This window comes from Ptychodera flava, chromosome 7 (genome assembly GCF_041260155.1).
Source record: "Ptychodera flava strain L36383 chromosome 7, AS_Pfla_20210202, whole genome shotgun sequence".
NCBI classification, from domain to species: domain Eukaryota; kingdom Metazoa; phylum Hemichordata; class Enteropneusta; family Ptychoderidae; genus Ptychodera; species Ptychodera flava.
In genome coordinates this window covers 23,364,455-23,386,418 of record NC_091934.1, presented here as the reverse complement: position 1 = coordinate 23,386,418, position 21,964 = coordinate 23,364,455, and the positions used below count along the sequence as shown (strand labels likewise).

The 21,964-nt window shown below is 45.7% G+C and overlaps 3 protein-coding genes across 3 annotated transcripts in view; all 3 read left to right on the top strand.

Annotated features, from left to right (window-relative positions):
• The first annotated feature begins 243 nt into the window (after positions 1-243).
• On the top strand, positions 244-5,382 carry LOC139136383 (transcription factor SPT20 homolog). The gene is made up of 12 exons (XM_070704107.1): positions 244-404; positions 722-901; positions 1,004-1,399; positions 1,717-1,944; positions 2,214-2,393; positions 2,712-2,891; positions 2,994-3,084; positions 3,210-3,778; positions 4,208-4,432; positions 4,702-4,881; positions 4,984-5,074; positions 5,200-5,382. Exons 1-12 carry the CDS (start codon positions 244-246, stop codon positions 5,380-5,382), a joined length of 2,664 nt encoding a protein of 887 aa, XP_070560208.1.
• Positions 5,383-5,447: 65 nt separating this feature from the next.
• LOC139136381 (mucin-2-like) lies at positions 5,448-10,987 on the top strand. The gene is made up of 12 exons (XM_070704106.1): positions 5,448-6,068; positions 6,194-6,373; positions 6,633-7,046; positions 7,172-7,277; positions 7,470-7,572; positions 7,669-7,848; positions 8,164-8,343; positions 8,662-8,841; positions 9,160-9,339; positions 9,658-9,837; positions 9,940-10,030; positions 10,112-10,987. Exons 1-12 carry the CDS (start codon positions 5,448-5,450, stop codon positions 10,985-10,987), a joined length of 3,291 nt encoding a protein of 1,096 aa, XP_070560207.1.
• Positions 10,988-11,169: 182 nt separating this feature from the next.
• LOC139136380 (pneumococcal serine-rich repeat protein-like) overlaps positions 11,170-21,964 on the top strand; it is a 31,070-nt gene continuing 20,275 nt past the window's right edge. The window contains exons 1-12 of the mRNA XM_070704105.1: positions 11,170-11,333; positions 11,652-11,831; positions 12,649-12,828; positions 13,147-13,374; positions 13,599-13,823; positions 13,926-14,040; positions 14,262-14,588; positions 14,760-15,811; positions 16,082-16,496; positions 16,622-17,183; positions 17,961-20,857; positions 21,029-21,961. Of these exons, the coding sequence (XP_070560206.1) occupies positions 11,170-11,333; positions 11,652-11,831; positions 12,649-12,828; positions 13,147-13,374; positions 13,599-13,823; positions 13,926-14,040; positions 14,262-14,588; positions 14,760-15,811; positions 16,082-16,496; positions 16,622-17,183; positions 17,961-20,857; positions 21,029-21,961 (7,278 nt within the window). The remainder of the gene's footprint in view (positions 11,334-11,651; positions 11,832-12,648; positions 12,829-13,146; positions 13,375-13,598; positions 13,824-13,925; positions 14,041-14,261; positions 14,589-14,759; positions 15,812-16,081; positions 16,497-16,621; positions 17,184-17,960; positions 20,858-21,028; positions 21,962-21,964) is intronic.

Here is a 21,964-nt window from a genome sequence, read left to right as displayed (position 1 = left end):
CCAACAACACAGGCAACAACTCAAGCAGCTACTTCAAGCTCTCTTCCAACAACACAGCCTGAAACAACTACTGATGAAGCCACAAGCACTGCAGCTGCAACAAGTGCTGCCCCAACATCAAGCCAAAGTACGCAAGCAGAAACAACAACAACTTTAACAACTACTTTTCTGAATCAACGCAGGCAACAACTCAAGGGCTGACTTCCACCCCTATTCAAACAACACAGCCTGAAACAAGTACTGATGAAGCCACAAGCGCAGCTGCCACAACTACCGCCCCAACATCAAGCCAAAGTACACAGTCTGAAACAACAACTTCAGCAACAACTAGTGTTGAAAACTACTCAAGACACCACTCTGGCAACTACTATTCAAACAACTCAGCCACTCACAACAACTCAAGAGTAACAACCAGTGCAGCTGCAACAACTGCTGCCCAAACTTCAAGCGAGAGTAGCACAGCTGAAACAACAATGTCAACAACTGCTGTTGCTCCAACAACACAGGCAACAACTCAAGCAGCTACTTCAAGCTCTTTCCAACAACACAGCCTGAAACAACTACTGATGAAGCCACAAGCACTGCAGCTGCAACAAGTGCTGCCCCAACATCAAGCCAAAGTACGCAAGCAGAAACAACAACAACTTTAACAACTACTGTTTCTGAATCAACGCAGGCAACAACTCAAGGGCTGACTTCCACCCCTATTCAAACAACACAGCCTGAAACAAGTACTGATGAAGCCACAACAAGCGCAGCTGCCACAACTACCGCCCCAACATCAAGCCAAAGTACACAGTCTGAAACAACAACTTCAGCAACAACTAGTGTTGAAACTACTCAAGACACCACTCTGGCAACTACTATTCAAACAACTCAGCCACTCACAACAACTCAAGAAGTAACAACCAGTGCAGCTGCAACAACTGCTGCCCAAACTTCAAGCGAGAGTAGCACAGCTGAAACAACAATGTCAACAACTACTGTTGCTCCAACAACACAGGCAACAACTCAAGCAGCTACTTCAAGCTCTCTTCCAACACACACAGCCTGAAACAACTACTGATGAAGCCACAAGCACTGCAGCTGCAACAAGTGCTGCCCCAACATCAAGCCAAAGTACGCAAGCAGAAACAACAACAACTTTAACAACTACTGTTTCTGAATCAACGCAGGCAACAACTCAAGGGCTGACTTCCACCCCTATTCAAACAACACAGCCTGAAACAAGTACTGATGAAGCACAACAAGCGCAGCTGCCACAACTACCGCCCCAACATCAAGCCAAAGTACACAGTCTGAAACAACAACTTCAGCAACAACTAGTGTTGAAAATACTCAAGACACCACTCTGGCAACTACTATTCAAACAACTCAGCCACTCACAACAACTCAAGAAGTAACAACCAGTGCAGCTGCAACAACTGCTGCCAAACTTCAAGCGAGAGTAGCACAGCTGAAACAACAATGTCAACAACTGCTGTTGCTCCAACAACACAGGCAACAACTCAAGCAGCTACTTCAAGCTCTCTTCCAACAACACAGCCTGAAACAACTACTGATGAAGCCACAAGCACTGCAGCTGCAACAAGTGCTGCCCCAACATCAAGCCAAAGTACGCAAGCAGAAACAACAACAACTTTAACAACTACTGTTTCTGAATCAACGCAGGCAACAACTCAAGGGCTGACTTCCACCCCTATTCAAACAACACAGCCTGAAACAAGTACTGATGAAGCCACAACAAGCGCAGCTGCCACAACTACCGCCCCAACATCAAGCCAAAGTACACAGTCTGAAACAACAACTTCAGCAACAACTAGTGTTGAAACTACTCAAGACACCACTCTGGCAACTACTATTCAACAACTCAGCCACTCACAACAACTCAAGAGGTAACAACCAGTGCAGCTGCAACAACTGCTGCCCAAACTTCAAGCGAGAGTAGCACAGCTGAAACAACAATGTCAACAACTACTGTTGCTCCAACAACACAGGCAACAACTCAAGCAGCTACTTCAAGCTCTCTTCCAACAACACAGCCTGAAACAACTACTGATGAAGCCACAAGCACTGCAGCTGCAACAAGTGCTGCCCCAACATCAAGCCAAAGTACGCAAGCAGAAACAACAACAACTTTAACAACTACTGTTTCTGAATCAACGCAGGCAACAACTCAAGGGCTGACTTCCACCCCTATTCAAACAACACAGCCTGAAACAAGTACTGATGAGCCACAACAAGCGCAGCTGCCACAACTCACCGCCCCAACATCAAGCCAAAGTACACAGTCTGAAACAACAACTTCAGCAACAACTAGTGTTGAAACTACTCAAGACACCACTCTGGCAACTACTATTCAAACAACTCAGCCACTCACAACAACTCAAGAGGTAACAACCAGTGCAGCTGCAACAACTGCTGCCCAAACTTCAAGCGAGAGTAGCACAGCTGAAACAACAATGTCAACAACTACTGTTGCTCCAACAACACAGGCAACAACTCAAGCAGCTACTTCAAGCTCTCTTCCAACAACACAGCCTGAAACAACTACTGATGAAGCCACAAGCACTGCAGCTGCAACAAGTGCTGCCCCAACATCAAGCCAAAGTACGCAAGCAGAAACAACAACAACTTTAACAACTACTGTTTCTGAATCAACGCAGGCAACAACTCAAGGGCTGACTTCCACCCCTATTCAAACAACACAGCCTGAAACAAGTACTGATGAAGCCACAACAAGCGCAGCTGCCACAACTACCGCCCCAACATCAAGCCAAAGTACACAGTCTGAAACAACAACTTCAGCAACAACTAGTGTTGAAACTACTCAAGACACCACTCTGGCAACTACTATTCAAACAACTCAGCCACTCACAACAACTCAAGAGGTAACAACCAGTGCAGCTGCAACAACTGCTGCCCAAACTTCAAGCGAGAGTAGCACAGCTGAAACAACAATGTCAACAACTACTGTTGCTCCAACAACACAGGCAACAACTCAAGCAGCTACTTCAAGCTCTCTTCCAACAACACAGCCTGAAACAACTACTGATGAAGCCACAAGCACTGCAGCTGCAACAAGTGCTGCCCCAACATCAAGCCAAAGTACGCAAGCAGAAACAACAACAACTTTAACAACTACTGTTTCTGAATCAACGCAGGCAACAACTCAAGGGCTGACTTCCACCCCTATTCAAACAACACAGCCTGAAACAAGTACTGATGAAGCCACAACAAGCGCAGCTGCCACAACTACCGCCCCAACATCAAGCCAAAGTACACAGTCTGAAACAACAACTTCAGCAACAACTAGTGTTGAAACTACTCAAGACACCACTCTGGCAACTACTATTCAAACAACTCAGCCACTCACAACAACTCAAGAGGTAACAACCAGTGCAGCTGCAACAACTGCTGCCCAAACTTCAAGCGAGAGTAGCACAGCTGAAACAACAATGTCAACAACTGCTGTTGCTCCAACAACACAGGCAACAACTCAAGAAGCTACTTCAAGCTCTCTTCCAACAACACAGCCTGAAACAACTACTGATGAAGCCACAAGCACTGCAGCTGCAACAAGTGCTGCCCCAACATCAAGCCAAAGTACGCAAGCAGAAACAACAACAACTTTAACAACTACTGTTTCTGAATCAACGCAGGCACAAACTCAAGGGCTGACTTCCACCCCTATTCAAACAACACAGCCTGAAACAAGTACTGATGAAGCCACAACAAGCGCAGCTGCCACAACTCACCGCCCCAACATCAAGCCAAAGTACACAGTCTGAAACAACAACTTCAGCAACAACTAGTGTTGAAACTACTCAAGACACCACTCTGGCAACTACTATTCAAACAACTCAGCCACTCACAACAACTCAAGAGGTAACAACCAGTGCAGCTGCAACAAACTGCTGCCCAAACTTCAAGCGAGAGTAGCACAGCTGAAACAACAATGTCAACAACTACTGTTGCTCCAACAACACAGGCAACAACTCAAGCAGCTACTTCAAGCTCTCTTCCAACAACACAGCCTGAAACAACTACTGATGAAGCCACAAGCACTGCAGCTGCAACAAGTGCTGCCCCAACATCAAGCCAAAGTACGCAAGCAGAAACAACAACAACTTTAACAACTACTGTTTCTGAATCAACGCAGGCAACAACTCAAGGGCTGACTTCCACCCCTATTCAAACAACACAGCCTGAAACAAGTACTGATGAAGCCACAAGCGCAGCTGCCACAACTACCGCCCCAACATCAAGCCAAAGTACACAGTCTGAAACAACAACTTCAGCAACAACTAGTGTTGAAAATACTCAAGACACCACTCTGGCAACTACTATTCAAACAACTCAGCCACTCACAACAACTCAAGAGTAACAACCAGTGCAGCTGCAACAACTGCTGCCCAAACTTCAAGCGAGAGTAGCACAGCTGAAACAACAATGTCAACAACTGCTGTTGCTCCAACAACACAGGCAACAACTCAAGCAGCTACTTCAAGCTCTTTTCCAACAACACAGCCTGAAACAACTACTGATGAAGCCACAAGCACTGCAGCTGCAACAAGTGCTGCCCCAACATCAAGCCAAAGTACGCAAGCAGAAACAACAACAACTTTAACAACTACTGTTTCTGAATCAACGCAGGCAACAACTCAAGGGCTGACTTCCACCCCTATTCAAACAACACAGCCTGAAACAAGTACTGATGAAGCCACAACAAGCGCAGCTGCCACAACTACCGCCCCAACATCAAGCCAAAGTACACAGTCTGAAACAACAACTTCAGCAACAACTAGTGTTGAAACTACTCAAGACACCACTCTGGCAACTACTATTCAAACAACTCAGCCACTCACAACAACTCAAGAGGTAACAACCAGTGCAGCTGCAACAACTGCTGCCCAAACTTCAAGCGAGAGTAGCACAGCTGAAACAACAATGTCAACAACTACTGTTGCTCCAACAACACAGGCAACAACTCAAGCAGCTACTTCAAGCTCTCTTCCAACAACACAGCCTGAAACAACTACTGATGAAGCCACAAGCACTGCAGCTGCAACAAGTGCTGCCCCAACATCAAGCCAAAGTACGCAAGCAGAAACAACAACAACTTTAACAACTACTGTTTCTGAATCAACGCAGGCAACAACTCAAGGGCTGACTTCCACCCCTATTCAAACAACACAGCCTGAAACAAGTACTGATGAAGCCACAACAAGCGCAGCTGCCACAACTACCGCCCCAACATCAAGCCAAAGTACACAGTCTGAACAACAACTTCAGCAACAACTAGTGTTGAAACTACTCAAGACACCACTCTGGCAACTACTATTCAAACAACTCAGCCACTCACAACAACTCAAGAGGTAACAACCAGTGCAGCTGCAACAACTGCTGCCCAAACTTCAAGCGAGAGTAGCACAGCTGAAACAACAATGTCAACAACTACTGTTGCTCCAACAACACAGGCAACAACTCAAGCAGCTACTTCAAGCTCTCTTCCAACAACACAGCCTGAAACAACTACTGATGAAGCCACAAGCACTGCAGCTGCAACAAGTGCTGCCCCAACATCAAGCCAAAGTACGCAAGCAGAAACAACAACTTTAACAACTACTGTTTCTGAATCAACGCAGGCAACAACTCAAGGGCTGACTTCCACCCCTATTCAAACAACACAGCCTGAAACAAGTACTGATGAAGCCACAACAAGCGCAGCTGCCACAACTACCGCCCCAACATCAAGCCAAAGTACACAGTCTGAAACAACAACTTCAGCAACAACTAGTGTTGAAACTACTCAAGACACCACTCTGGCAACTACTATTCAAACAACTCAGCCACTCACAACAACTCAAGAGGTAACAACCAGTGCAGCTGCAACAACTGCTGCCCAAACTTCAAGCGAGAGTAGCACAGCTGAAACAACAATGTCAACAACTACTGTTGCTCCAACAACACAGGCAACAACTCAAGCAGCTACTTCAAGCTCTCTTCCACAACAACACAGCCTGAAACAACTACTGATGAAGCCACAAGCACTGCAGCTGCAACAAGTGCTGCCCCAACATCAAGCCAAAGTACGCAAGCAGAAACAACAACAACTTTAACAACTACTGTTTCTGAATCAACGCAGGCAACAACTCAAGGGCTGACTTCCACCCCTATTCAAACAACACAGCCTGAAACAAGTACTGATGAAGCCACAACAAGCGCAGCTGCCACAACTACCGCCCCAACATCAAGCCAAAGTACACAGTCTGAAACAACAACTTCAGCAACAACTAGTGTTGAAACTACTCAAGACACCACTCTGGCAACTACTATTCAAACAACTCAGCCACTCACAACAACTCAAGAGGTAACAACCAGTGCAGCTCCAAACTTCAAGCGAGAGTAGCACAGCTGAAACAACAATGTCAACAACTACTGTTGCTCCAACAACACAGGCAACAACTCAAGCAGCTACTTCAAGCTCTCTTCCAACAACACAGCCTGAAACAACTACTGATGAAGCCACAAGCACTGCAGCTGCAACAAGTGCTGCCCCAACATCAAGCCAAAGTACGCAAGCAGAAACAACAACAACTTTAACAACTACTGTTTCTGAATCAACGCAGGCAACAACTCAAGGGCTGACTTCCACCCCTATTCAAACAACACAGCCTGAAACAAGTACTGATGAAGCCACAAGCGCAGCTGCCACAACTACCGCCCCAACATCAAGCCAAAGTACACAGTCTGAAACAACAACTTCAGCAACAACTAGTGTTGAAAATACTCAAGACACCACTCTGGCAACTACTATTCAAACAACTCAGCCACTCACAACAACTCAAGAGGTAACAACCAGTGCAGCTGCAACAACTGCTGCCCAAACTTCAAGCGAGAGTAGCACAGCTGAAACAACAATGTCAACAACTACTGTTGCTCCAACAACACAGGCAACAACTCAAGCAGCTACTTCAAGCTCTTTCCAACAACACAGCCTGAAACAACTACTGATGAAGCCACAAGCACTGCAGCTGCAACAAGTGCTGCCCCAACATCAAGCCAAAGTACGCAAGCAGAAACAACAACAACTTTAACAACTACTGTTTCTGAATCAACGCAGGCAACAACTCAAGGGCTGACTTCCACCCCTATTCAAACAACACAGCCTGAAACAAGTACTGATGAAGCCACAACAAGCGCAGCTGCCACAACTACCGCCCCAACATCAAGCCAAAGTACACAGTCTGAAACAACAACTTCAGCAACAACTAGTGTTGAAAATACTCAAGACACCACTCTGGCAACTACTATTCAAACAACTCAGCCACTCACAACAACTCAAGAGGTAACAACCAGTGCAGCTGCAACAACTGCTGCCCAAACTTCAAGCGAGAGTAGCACAGCTGAAACAACAATGTCAACAACTACTGTTGCTCCAACAACACAGGCAACAACTCAAGCAGCTACTTCAAGCTCTCTTCCAACAACACAGCCTGAAACAACTACTGATGAAGCCACAAGCACTGCAGCTGCAACAAGTGCTGCCCCAACATCAAGCCAAAGTACGCAAGCAGAAACAACAACAACTTTAACAAATACTGTTTTGAATCAACGCAGGCAACAACTCAAGGGCTGACTTCCACCCCTATTCAAACAACACAGCCTGAAACAAGTACTGATGAAGCCACAACAAGCGCAGCTGCCACAACTACCGCCCCAACATCAAGCCAAAGTACACAGTCTGAAACAACAACTTCAGCAACAACTAGTGTTGAAACTACTCAAGACACCACTCTGGCAACTACTATTCAAACAACTCAGCCACTCACAACAACTCAAGAGGTAACAACCAGTGCAGCTGCAACAACTGCTGCCCAAACTTCAAGCGAGAGTAGCACAGCTGAAACAATGTCAACAACTACTGTTGCTCCAACAACACAGGCAACAACTCAAGCAGCTACTTCAAGCTCTCTTCCAACAACACAGCCTGAAACAACTACTGATGAAGCCACAAGCACTGCAGCTGCAACAAGTGCTGCCCCAACATCAAGCCAAAGTACGCAAGCAGAAACAACAACAACTTTAACAATTACTATTTCTGAATCAACGCAGGCAACAACTCAAGGGCTGACTTCCACCCCTATTCAAACAACACAGCCTGAAACAAGTACTGATGAAGCCACAACAAGCGCAGCTGCCACAACTACCGCCCCAACATCAAGCCAAAGTACACAGTCTGAAACAACAACTTCAGCAACAACTAGTGTTGAAACTACTCAAGACACCACTCTGGCAACTACTATTCAAACAACTCAGCCACTCACAACAACTCAAGAGGTAACAACCAGTGCAGCTGCAACAACTGCTGCCCAAACTTCAAGCGAGAGTAGCACAGCTGAAACAACAATGTCAACAACTACTGTTGCTCCAACAACACAGGCAACAACTCAAGCAGCTACTTCAAGCTCTCTTCCAACAACACAGCCTGAAACAACTACTGATGAAGCCACAAGCACTGCAGCTGCAACAAGTGCTGCCCCAACATCAAGCCAAAGTACGCAAGCAGAAACAACAACAACTTTAACAACTACTGTTTCTGAATCAACGCAGGCAACAACTCAAGGGCTGACTTCCACCCCTATTCAAACAACACAGCCTGAAACAAGTACTGATGAAGCCACAACAAGCGCAGCTGCCACAACTACCGCCCCAACATCAAGCCAAAGTACACAGTCTGAAACAACAACTTCAGCAACAACTAGTGTTGAAACTACTCAAGACACCACTCTGGCAACTACTATTCAAACAACTCAGCAACTCACAACAACTCAAGAGGTAACAACCAGTGCAGCTGCAACAACTGCTGCCCAAACTTCAAGCGAGAGTAGCACAGCTGAAACAACAATGTCAACAACTACTGTTGCTCCAACAACACAGGCAACAACTCAAGCAGCTACTTCAAGCTCTCTTCCAACAACACAGCCTGAAACAACTACTGATGAAGCCACAAGCACTGCAGCTGCAACAAGTGCTGCCCCAACATCAAGCCAAAGTACGCAAGCAGAAACAACAACAACTTTAACAACTACTGTTTCTGAATCAACGCAGGCAACAACTCAAGGGCTGACTTCCACCCCTATTCAAACAACACAGCCTGAAACAAGTACTGATGAAGCCACAACAAGCGCAGCTGCCACAACTACCGCCCAAACATCAAGCCAAAGTACACAGTCTGAAACAACAACTTCAGCAACAACTAGTGTTGAAACTACTGAAGACACCACTCTGGCAACTACTATTCAAACAACTCAGCCACTCACAACAACTCAAGAGGTAACAACCAGTGCAGCTGCAACAACTGCTGCCCAAACTTCAAGCGAGAGTAGCACAGCTGAAACAACAATGTCAACAACTACTGTTGCTCCAACAACACAGGCAACAACTCAAGCAGCTACTTCAAGCTCTCTTCCAACAACACAGCCTGAAACAACTACTGATGAAGCCACAAGCACTGCAGCTGCAACAAGTGCTGCCCCAACATCAAGCCAAAGTACGCAAGCAGAAACAACAACAACTTTAACAACTACTGTTTCTGAATCAACGCAGGCAACAACTCAAGGGCTGACTTCCACCCCTATTCAAACAACACAGCCTGAAACAAGTACTGATGAAGCCACAACAAGCGCAGCTGCCACAACTACCGCTCCAACATCAAGCCAAAGTACACAGTCTGAAACAACAACTTCAGCAACAACTAGTGTTGAAACTACTCAAGACACCACTCTGGCAACTACTATTCAAACAACTCAGCCACTCACAACAACTCAAGAGGTAACAACCAGTGCAGCTGCAACAACTGCTGCCCAATTTTCAAGCGAGAGTAGCACAGCTGAAACAACAATGTCAACAACTACTGTTGCTCCAACAACACAGGCAACAACTCAAGCAGCTACTTCAAGCTCTCTTCCAACAACACAGCCTGAAACAACTACTGATGAAGCCACAAGCACTGCAGCTGCAACAAGTGCTGCCCCAACATCAAGCCAAAGTACGCAAGCAGAAACAACAACAACTTTAACAAACTACTGTTTCTGAATCAACGCAGGCAACAACTCAAGGGCTGACTTCCACCCCTATTCAAACAACACAGCCTGAAACAAGTACTGATGAAGCCACAACAAGCGCAGCTGCCACAACTACCGCCCCAACATCAAGCCAAAGTACACAGTCTGAAACAACAACTTCAGCAACAACTAGTGTTGAAACTACTCAAGACACCACTCTGGCAACTACTATTCAAACAACTCAGCAACTCACAACAACTCAAGAGGTAACAACCAGTGCAGCTGCAACAACTGCTGCCCAAACTTCAAGCGAGAGTAGCACAGCTGAAACAACAATGTCAACAACTACTGTTGCTCCAACAACACAGGCAACAACTCAAGCAGCTACTTCAAGCTCTCTTCCAACAACACAGCCTGAAACAACTACTGATGAAGCCACAAGCACTGCAGCTGCAACAAGTGCTGCCCCAACATCAAGCCAAAGTACGCAAGCAGAAACAACAACAACTTTAACAACTACTGTTTCTGAATCAACGCAGGCAACAACTCAAGGGCTGACTTCCACCCCTATTCAAACAACACAGCCTGAAACAAGTACTGATGAAGCCACAACAAGCGCAGCTGCCACAACTACCGCCCCAACATCAAGCCAAAGTACACAGTCTGAAACAACAACTTCAGCAACAACTAGTGTTGAAACTACTCAAGACACCACTCTGGCAACTACTATTCAAACAACTCAGCCACTCACAACAACTCAAGAGGTAACAACCAGTGCAGCTGCAACAACTGCTGCCCAAACTTCAAGCGAGAGTAGCACAGCTGAAACAACAATGTCAACAACTACTGTTGCTCCAACAACACAGGCAACAACTCAAGCAGCTACTTCAAGCTCTCTTCCAACAAACACAGCCTGAAACAACTACTGATGAAGCCACAAGCACTGCAGCTGCAACAAGTGCTGCCCCAACATCAAGCCAAAGTACGCAAGCAGAAACAACAACAACTTTAACAACTACTGTTTCTGAATCAACGCAGGCAACAACTCAAGGGCTGACTTCCACCCCTATTCAAACAACACAGCCTGAAACAAGTACTGATGAAGCCACAACAAGCGCAGCTGCCACAACTACCGCCCCAACATCAAGCCAAAGTACACAGTCTGAAACAACAACTTCAGCAACAACTAGTGTTGAAACTACTCAAGACACCACTCTGGCAACTACTATTCAAACAACTCAGCCACTCACAACAACTCAAGAGGTAACAACCAGTGCAGCTGCAACAACTGCTGCCCAAACTTCAACCGAGAGTAGCACAGCTGAAACAACAATGTCAACAACTACTGTTGCTCCAACAACACAGGCAACAACTCAAGCAGCTACTTCAAGCTCTCTTCCAACAACACAGCCTGAAACAACTACTGATGAAGCCACAAGCACTGCAGCTGCAACAAGTGCTGCCCCAACATCAAGCCAAAGTACGCAAGCAGAAACAACAACAACTTTAACAACTACTGTTTCTGAATCAACGCAGGCAACAACTCAAGGGCTGACTTCCACCCCTATTCAAACAACACAGCCTGAAACAAGTACTGATGAAGCCACAACAAGCGCAGCTGCCACAACTACCGCCCCAACATCAAGCCAAAGTACACAGTCTGAAACAACAACTTCAGCAACAACTAGTGTTGAAACTACTCAAGACACCACTCTGGCAACTACTATTCAAACAACTCAGCCACTCACAACAACTCAAGAGGTAACAACCAGTGCAGCTGCAACAACTGCTGCCCAAACTTCAAGCGAGAGTAGCACAGCTGAAACAACAATGTCAACAACTACTGTTGCTCCAACAACACAGGCAACAACTCAAGCAGCTACTTCAAGCTCTCTTCCAACAACACAGCCTGAAACAACTACTGATGAAGCCACAAGCACTGCAGCTGCAACAAGTGCTGCCCCAACATCAAGCCAAAGTACGCAAGCAGAAACAACAACAACTTTAACAACTACTGTTTCTGAATCAACGCAGGCAACAACTCAAGGGCTGACTTCCACCCCTATTCAAACAACACAGCCTGAAACAAGTACTGATGAAGCCACAACAAGCGCAGCTGCCACAACTACCGCCCCAAACATCAAGCCAAAGTACACAGTCTGAAACAACAACTTCAGCAACAACTAGTGTTGAAACTACTCAAGACACCACTCTGGCAACTACTATTCAAACAACTCAGCCACTCACAACAACTCAAGAGGTAACAACCAGTGCAGCTGCAACAACTGCTGCCCAAACTTCAAGCGAGAGTAGCACAGCTGAAACAACAATGTCAACAACTACTGTTGCTCCAACAACACAGGCAACAACTCAAGCAGCTACTTCAAGCTCTCTTCCAACAACACAGCCTGAAACAACTACTGATGAAGCCACAAGCACTGCAGCTGCAACAAGTGCTGCCCCAACATCAAGCCAAAGTACGCAAGCAGAAACAACAACAACTTTAACAACTACTGTTTCTGAATCAACGCAGGCAACAACTCAAGGGCTGACTTCCACCCCTATTCAAACAACACAGCCTGAAACAAGTACTGATGAAGCCACAACAAGCGCAGCTGCCACAACTACCGCCCCAACATCAAGCCAAAGTACACAGTCTGAAACAACAACTTCAGCAACAACTAGTGTTGAAACTACTCAAGACACCACTCTGGCAACTACTATTCAAACAACTCAGCCACTCACAACAACTCAAGAGGTAACAACCAGTGCAGCTGCAACAACTGCTGCCCAAACTTCAAGCGAGAGTAGCACAGCTGAAACAACAATGTCAACAACTACTGTTGCTCCAACAACACAGGCAACAACTCAAGCAGCTACTTCAAGCTCTCTTCCAACAACACAGCCTGAAACAACTACTGATGAAGCCACAAGCACTGCAGCTGCAACAAGTGCTGCCCCAACATCAAGCCAAAGTACGCAAGCAGAAACAACAACAACTTTAACAACTACTGTTTCTGAATCAACGCAGGCAACAACTCAAGGGCTGACTTCCACCCCTATTCAAACAACACAGCCTGAAACAAGTACTGATGAAGCCACAACAAGCGCAGCTGCCACAACTACCGCCCCAACATCAAGCCAAAGTACACAGTCTGAAACAACAACTTCAGCAACAACTAGTGTTGAAACTACTCAAGACACCACTCTGGCAACTACTATTCAAACAACTCAGCCACTCACAACAATCAAGAGGTAACAACCAGTGCAGCTGCAACAACTGCTGCCCAAACTTCAAGCGAGAGTAGCACAGCTGAAACAACAATGTCAACAACTACTGTTGCTCCAACAACACAGGCAACAACTCAAGCAGCTACTTCAAGCTCTCTTCCAACAACACAGCCTGAAACAACTACTGATGAAGCCACAAGCACTGCAGCTGCAACAAGTGCTGCCCCAACATCAAGCCAAAGTACGCAAGCAGAAACAACAACAACTTTAACAACTACTGTTTCTGAATCAACGCAGGCAACAACTCAAGGGCTGTCTTCCACCCCTATTCAAACAACACAGCCCGAAACAAGTACTGATGAAGCCACAACAAGCGCAGCTGCCACAACTACCGCCCCAACATCAAGCCAAAGTACACAGTCTGAAACAACAACTTCAGCAACAACTAGTGTTGAAACTACTCAAGACACCACTCTGGCAACTACTATTCAAACAACTCAGCCACTCACAACAACTCAAGAGGTAACAACCAGTGCAGCTGCAACAACTGCTGCCCAAACTTCAAGCGAGAGTAGCACAGCTGAAACAACAATGTCAACAACTACTGTTGCTCCAACAACACAGGCAACAACTCAAGCAGCTACTTCAAGCTCTCTTCCAACAACACAGCCTGAAACAACTACTGATGAAGCCACAAGCACTGCAGCTGCAACAAGTGCTGCCCCAACATCAAGCCAAAGTACGCAAGCAGAAACAACAACAACTTTAACAACTACTGTTTCTGAATCAACGCAGGCAACAACTCAAGGCTGACTTCCACCCTATTCAAACAACACAGCCTGAAACAAGTACTGATGAAGCCACAACAAGCGCAGCTGCCACAACTACCGCCCCAACATCAAGCCAAAGTACGCAAGCAGAAACAACAACTTTAACAACTACTGTTCTGAATCAACGCAGGCAACAACTCATGGGCTGACTTCCACCCCTATTCAAACAACACAGCCCGAAACAAGTACTGATGAAGCCACAACAAGCGCAGCTGCCACAACTACCGCCCCAACATCAAGCCAAAGTACACAGTCTGAAACAACAACTTCAGCAACAACTAGTGTTGAAACTACTCAAGACACCACTCTGGCAACTACTATTCAAACAACTCAGCCACTCACAACAACTCAAGAGGTAGCAACCAGTGCAGCTGCAACAACTGCTGCCCAAACTTCAAGCGAGAGTAACACAGCTGAAACAACAATGTCAACAACTACTGTTGCTCCAACAACACAGGCAACAACTCAAGCAGCTACTTCAAGCTCTCTTCCAACAACACAGCCTGAAACAACTACTGATGAAGCCACAAGCACTGCAGCTGCAACAAGTGCTGCCCCAACATCAAGCCAAAGTACGCAAGCAGAAACAACAACAACTTTAACAACTACTGTTTCTGAATCAACGCAGGCAACAACTCAAGGGCTGACTTCCACCCCTATTCAAACAACACAGCCTGAAACAAGTACTGATGAAGCCACAACAAGCGCAGCTGCCACAACTACCGCCCCAACATCAAGCCAAAGTATGCAAGCAGAAACAACAACTTTAACAACTACTGTTTCTGAATCAACGCAGGCAACAACTCAAGGGCTGACTTCCACCACTATTCAAACATCACAGCATGAAAATACTGATGAAGCCACAACAAGCGCAGCTGCCACAACTACCGCCCCAACATCAAGCAAAAGTACACAGTCTGAAACAACAACTTCAGTAACAACTAGTGTTGAAACTACTCAAGACACCACTCTGGCAACTACTATTCAAACGACTCAGCCACTCACAACAAATCAAGAGGTAACAACCGGTGCAGCTGCAACAACTGCTGCCCAAACTTCAAGCGAGAGTAGCACAGCTAAAAAAACAATGTCAACAACTACTGTTGCTCCAACAACACAGGCAACAACTCAAGCAGCTACTTCAAGCTCTCTTCCAACAACACAGCCTGAAACAACTACTGATGAAGCAATAAGCACTACAGCTACAACAAGTGCTGCCTCAACATCAAGCCAAAGTACCCAAGCAGAAACAACAACTTTAACAACTACTGTTTCTCAATCAACGCAGGCAACAACTCAAGGGCTGACTTCCACCCCTATTCAAACAACACAGCCTGAAACAAGTACTGATGAAGCCACAACAAGCGCAGCTGCCACAACTACCGCCCCAACATCAAGCCAAAGTACGCAAGCAGAAACAACAACTTTAACAACTACTGTTTCTGAATCAACGCAGGCAACAACTCAAGGGCTGTCTTCCACCCTTATTCAAACAACACAGCCTGAAACAAGTAAAGATGAAGCCACAACAAGTGCAGCTGCCACAACTACCGCCCCAACATCAAGCCAAAGTACACAGTCTGAAACAACAACTTCAGCAAAAAATGGTGTTAAAACTACTCAAGACACACTCTGGCAACTACTATTCAAACAACTCAGCCATTCACAACAACTCAAGAGGTAACAACCAGTGCAGCTGCAACAACTGCTGCCCAAACTTCAAGCGAGAGTAGCACAGCTGAAACAACAATGTCAACAACTAATGTCGCTCCAACAACACAGGCAACAACTCAAGCAGCTACTTCAAGCTCTCTTCTAACAAAACAGCCTGAAACAACTACAGATGATGCCACAAGCACTGCAGCTGCAATAAGTGCTGCCCTTATATCAAGCCAAAGTACACAAGCAGAAACAACAACTTTAACAACTACTGTTTCTGAATCAACACAGGCAACAACTCAAGCGCTGTCTTCCACCCTTATTCAAACAACACAGCCTGAAACAAGTAAAGATGAAGCCACAACAAGCGCAGCTGCCACAACTATCGCCCCAACATCAATCCAAAGTACACAGTCTGAAACAACAACTTCAACAACAACTAATGTTGAAACTACTCAAGACACCACTCTGGCAACTACTATTCAAACACAGAAACTCGTTACAGCTCAAGAGGAAACAACCAGTGCAGCTGCAACAACTGCTGCCCAAACTTCAAGCGAGAGTAGCACAGCTGAAACAACAATGTCAACAACTACTGTTGCTCCAACAACACAGGCAACAACTCAAGCAGCTACTTCAAGCTCTCTTCCAACAACACAGCCTGAAACAACTACTGATGAAGCCACAAGCACTGCAGCTGCAACAAGTGCTGCCCCAACATCAAGCCAAAGTACGCAAGCAGAAACAACAACAACTTTAACAACTACTGTTTCTGAATCAACGCAGGCAACAACTCAAGGGCTGACTTCCACCCCTATTCAAACAACACAGCCTGAAACAAGTAAGGATGAAGCCACAACAAGCGCAGCTGCAACAAGTGCTGCCCCAACATCAAGCCAAAGTATGCAAGCAGAAACAACAACTTTAACAACTACTGTTTCTGAATCAAGGCAGGCAACAACTCAAGGGCTGACTTCCACCCCTATTCAAACAACACAGCATGAAAATACTGATGAAGCCACAACAAGCGCAGCTGCCACAACTACCGCCCCAACATCAAGCAAAAGTACACAGTTTGACACAACAACTTCAGTAACAACTAGTGTTGAAACTACTCAAGACACCACTCTGGCAACTACTATTCAAACGACTCAGCCACTCACAACAAATCAAGAGGTAACAACCGGTGCAGCTGCAACAACTGCTGCCCAAACTTCAAGCGAGAGTAGCACAGCTGAAACAACAATGTCAACAACTACTGTTGCTCCAACAACACAGGCAACAACTCAAGCAGCTACTTCAAGCTCTCTTCCAACAACACAGCCTGAAACAACTACTGATGAAGCAATAAGCACTACAGCTACAACAAGTGCTGCCTCAACATTAAGCCAAAGTACACAAGCAGAAACAACAACTTTAACAACTACTGTTTCTCAATCAACGCAGGCAACAACTCAAGGGCTGACTTTCACCCCTATTCAAACAACACAGCCTGAAACAAGTACTGATGAAGCCACAACAAGCGCAGCTGCCACAACTACCACCCCAACATCAAGCCAAAGTACGCAAGCAGAAACAACAACTTTAACAACTACTGTTTCTGAATCAACGCAGGCAACAACTCAAGGCCTGTCTTCCACCCTTATTCAAACAACACAGCCTGAAACAAGTAAAGATGAAGCCACAACAAGTGCAGCTGCCACAACTACCGCCCCAACATCAAGCCAAAGTACACAGGCTGAAACAACAACTTCAGCAACAAATGGTGTTAAAACTACTCAAGACACCACTCTGGCAACTACTATTCAAACAACTCAGCCATTCACAACAACTCAAGAGGTAACAACCAGTGCAGCTGCAACAACTGCTGCCCAAACTTCAAGCGAGAGTAGCACAGCTGAAACAACAATGTCAACAACTAATGTCGCTCCAACAACACAGGCAACAACTCAAGCAGCTACTTCAAGCTCTCTTCTAACAAAACAGCCTGAAACAACTACAGATGATGCCACAAGCACTGCAGCTGCAATAAGTGCTGCCCTTATATCAAGCCAAAGTACACAAGCAGAAACAACAACTTTAACAACTACTGTTTCTGAATCAACGCAGGCAACAACTCAAGGGCTGACTTCCACCCCTATTCAAACAACACAGCCTGACACAAGTAAAGATGAAGCCACAACAAGCGCAGCTGCCACAACTATCGCCCCAACATCAAGCCAAAGTACACAGTCTGAAACAACAACTTCAACAACAACTAATGTTGAAACTACTCAAGACACCACTCTGGCAACTACTATTCAAACACAGAAACTCGTTACAGCTCAAGAGGAAACAACCAGTGCAGCTGCAACAACTGCTGCCCAAACTTCAAGCGAGAGTAGCACAGCTGAAACAACAATGTCAACAACTACTGTTGCTCCAACAACACAGGCAACAACTCAAGCAGCTACTTCAAGCTCTCTTCCAACAACACAGCCTGAAACAACTACTGATGAAGCCACAAGCACTGCAGCTGCAACAAGTGCTGCCCCAACATCAAGCCAAAGTACGCAAGCAGAAACAACAACAACTTTAACAACTACTGTTTCTGAATCAACGCAGGCAACAACTCAAGGGCTGACTTCCACCCCTATTCAAACAACACAGCCTGAAACAAGTACTGATGAAGCCACAACAAGCGCAGCTGCAACAAGTGCTGCCCCAACATCAAGCCAAAGTATGCAAGCAGAAACAACAACTTTAACAACTACTGTTTCTGAATCAAGGCAGGCAACAACTCAAGGGCTGACTTCCACCACTATTCAAACAACACAGCATGAAAATACTGATGAAGCCACAACAAGCGCAGCTGCAACAACTACCGCCCCAACATCAGGCAAAAGTACACAGTTTGACACAACAACTTCAGTAACAACTAGTGTTGAAACTACTCAAGACACCGCTCTGGCAACTACTATTCAAACGACTCAGCCACTCACAACAAATCAAGAGGTAACAACCGGTGCAGCTGCAACAACTGCTGCCCAAACTTCAAGCGAGAGTAGCACAGCTGAAACAACAATGTCAACAACTACTGTTGCTCCAACAACACAGGCAACAACTCAAGCAGCTACTTCAAGCTCTCTTCTAACAAAACAGCCTGAAACAACTACAGATGATGCCACAAGCACTGCAGCTGCAATAAGTGCTGCCCTTATATCAAGCCAAAGTACGCAAGCAGAAACAACAACTTTAACAACTACTGTTTCTAAATCAACGCAGGCAACAACTCAAGGGCTGTCTTCCACCCTTATTCAAACAACACAGCCTGAAACAAGTAAGGATGAAGCCACAACAAGCGCAGCTGCCACAACTATCGCCCCAACATCAAGCCAAAGTACACAGTCTGAAACAACAACTTCAACAACAACTAATGTTGAAACTACTCAAGACACCACTCTGGCAACTACTATTCAAACACAGAAACTCGTTACAGCTCAAGAGGAAACAACCAGTGCAGCTGCAACAACTGCTGCCCAAACTTCAAGCGAGAGTAGCACAGCTGAAACAACAATGTCAACAACTACTGTTGCTCCAACAACACAGGCAACAACTCAAGCAGCTACTTCAAGCTCTCTTCTGTCAACACAGCCTCAAACAACTACTGATGAAGCCACAACAAGCGCAGCTGCAACAAGTGCTGCCCCAACATCAAGCCAAAGTGTGCAAGCAGAAACAACAACTTTAACAACTACTGTTTCTGAATCAAGGCAGGCAACAACTCAAGGGCTGACTTCCACCACTATTCAAACAACACAGCATGAAAATACTGATGAAGCCACAACAAGCGCAGCTGCCACAACTACCGCCCCAACATCAAGCAAAAGTACACAGTTTGACACAACAACTTCAGTAACAACTAGTGTTGAAACTACTCAAGACACCACTCTGGCAACTACTATTCAAACGACTCAGCCACTCACAACAAATCAAGAGGTAACAACCGGTGCAGCTGCAACAACTGCTGCCCAAACTTCAAGCGAGAGTAGCACAGCTGAAACAACAATGTCAACAACTACTGTTGCTCCAACAACACAGGCAACAACTCAAGCAGCTACTTCAAGCTCTCTTCCAACAACACAGCCTGAAACAACTACTGATGAAGCCACAACAAGCGCAGCTGCCACAACTACCGCCCCAACATCAAGCCAAAGTACGCAAGCAGAAACAACAACTTTAACAACTACTGTTTCTGAATCAACGCAGGCAACAACTCAAGGGCTGTCTTCCACCCTTATTCAAACAACACAGCCTGAAACAAGTAAAGATGAAGCCACAACAAGTGCAGCTGCCACAACTACTGCCCCAACATCAAGCCAAAGTACACAGTCTGAAACAACAACTTCAGCAACAAATGGTGTTAAAACTACTCAAGACACCACTCTGGCAACTACTATTCAAACAACTCAGCCATTCACAACGACTCAAGAGGTAACAACCAGTGCAGCTGCAACAACTGCTGCCCAAACTTCAAGCGAGAGTAGCACAGCTGAAACAACAATGTCAACAACTACTGTTGCTCCAACAACACAGGCAACAACTCAAGCAGCTACTTCAAGCTCTCTTCTAACAAAACAGCCTGAAACAACTACAGATGATGCCACAAGCACTGCAGCTGCAATAAGTGCTTCCCTTATATCAAGCCAAAGTACACAAGCAGAAACAACAACTTTAACAACTACTGTTTCTGAATCAACGCAGGCAACAACTCAAGGGCTGTCTTCCACCCTTATTCAAACAACACAGCCTGAAACAAGTAAAGATGAAGCCACAACAAGCGCAGCTGCCACAACTATCGGCCCAACATCAATCCAAAGTACACAGTCTGAAACAACAACTTCAACAACAACTAATGTTGAAACTACTCAAGACACCACTCTGGCAACTACTATTCAAACACAGAAACTCGTTACAGCTCAAGAGGAAACAACCAGTGCAGCTGCAACAACTGCTGCCCAAACTTCAAGCGAGAGTAGCACAGCTGAAACAACAATGTCAACAACTACTGTTGCTCCAACAACACAGGCAACAACTCAAGCAGCTACTTCAAGCTCTCTTCTGTCAACACAGCCTGAAACAACTACTGATGAAGCCACAAGCACTGCAGCTGCAACAAGTGCTGCCCCAACATCAAGCCAAAGTACGCAAGCAGAAACAACAACAACTTTAACAACTACTGTTTCTGAATCAACGCAGGCAACAACTCAAGGGCTGACTTCCACCCCTATTCAAACAACACAGCCTGAAACAAGTAAGGATGAAGCCACAACAAGCGCAGCTGCAACAAGTGCTGCCCCAACATCAAGCCAAAGTATGCAAGCAGAAACAACAACTTTAACAACTACTGTTTCTGAATCAAGGCAGGCAACAACTCAAGGGCTGACTTCCACCACTATTCAAACAACACAGCATGAAAATACTGATGAAGCCACAACAAGCGCAGCTGCCACAACTACCGCCCCAACATCAAGCAAAAGTACACAGTTTGACACAACAACTTCAGTAACAACTAGTGTTGAAACTACTCAAGACACCACTCTGGCAACTACTATTCAAACGACTCAGCCACTCACAACAAATCAAGAGGTAACAACCGGTGCAGCTGCAACAACTGCTGCCCAAACTTCAAGCGAGAGTAGCACAGCTGAAACAACAATGTCAACAACTACTGTTGCTCCAACAACACAGGCAACAACTCAAGCAGCTACTTCAAGCTCTCTTCCAACAACACAGCCTGAAACAACTACTGATGAAGCCACAACAAGCGCAGCTGCCACAACTACCGCCCCAACATCAAGCCAAAGTACACAGTCTGAAACAACAACTTCAGCAACAACTAGTGTTGAAACTGCTCAAGACACCACTCTGGCAACTACTATTCAAACAACTCAGCCACTCACAACAACTCAAGAGGTAACAACCAGTGCAGCTGCAACAACTGCTGCCCAAACTTCAAGCGAGAGTAGCACAGCTGAAACAACAATGTCAATAACTACTGTTGCTCCAACAACACAGGCAACAACTCAAGCAGCTACTTCAAGCTCTCTTCCAACAACACAGCCTGAAACACTACTGATGAAGCCACAAGCACTGCAGCTGCAACAAGTGCTGCCCCAACATCAAGCCAAAGTA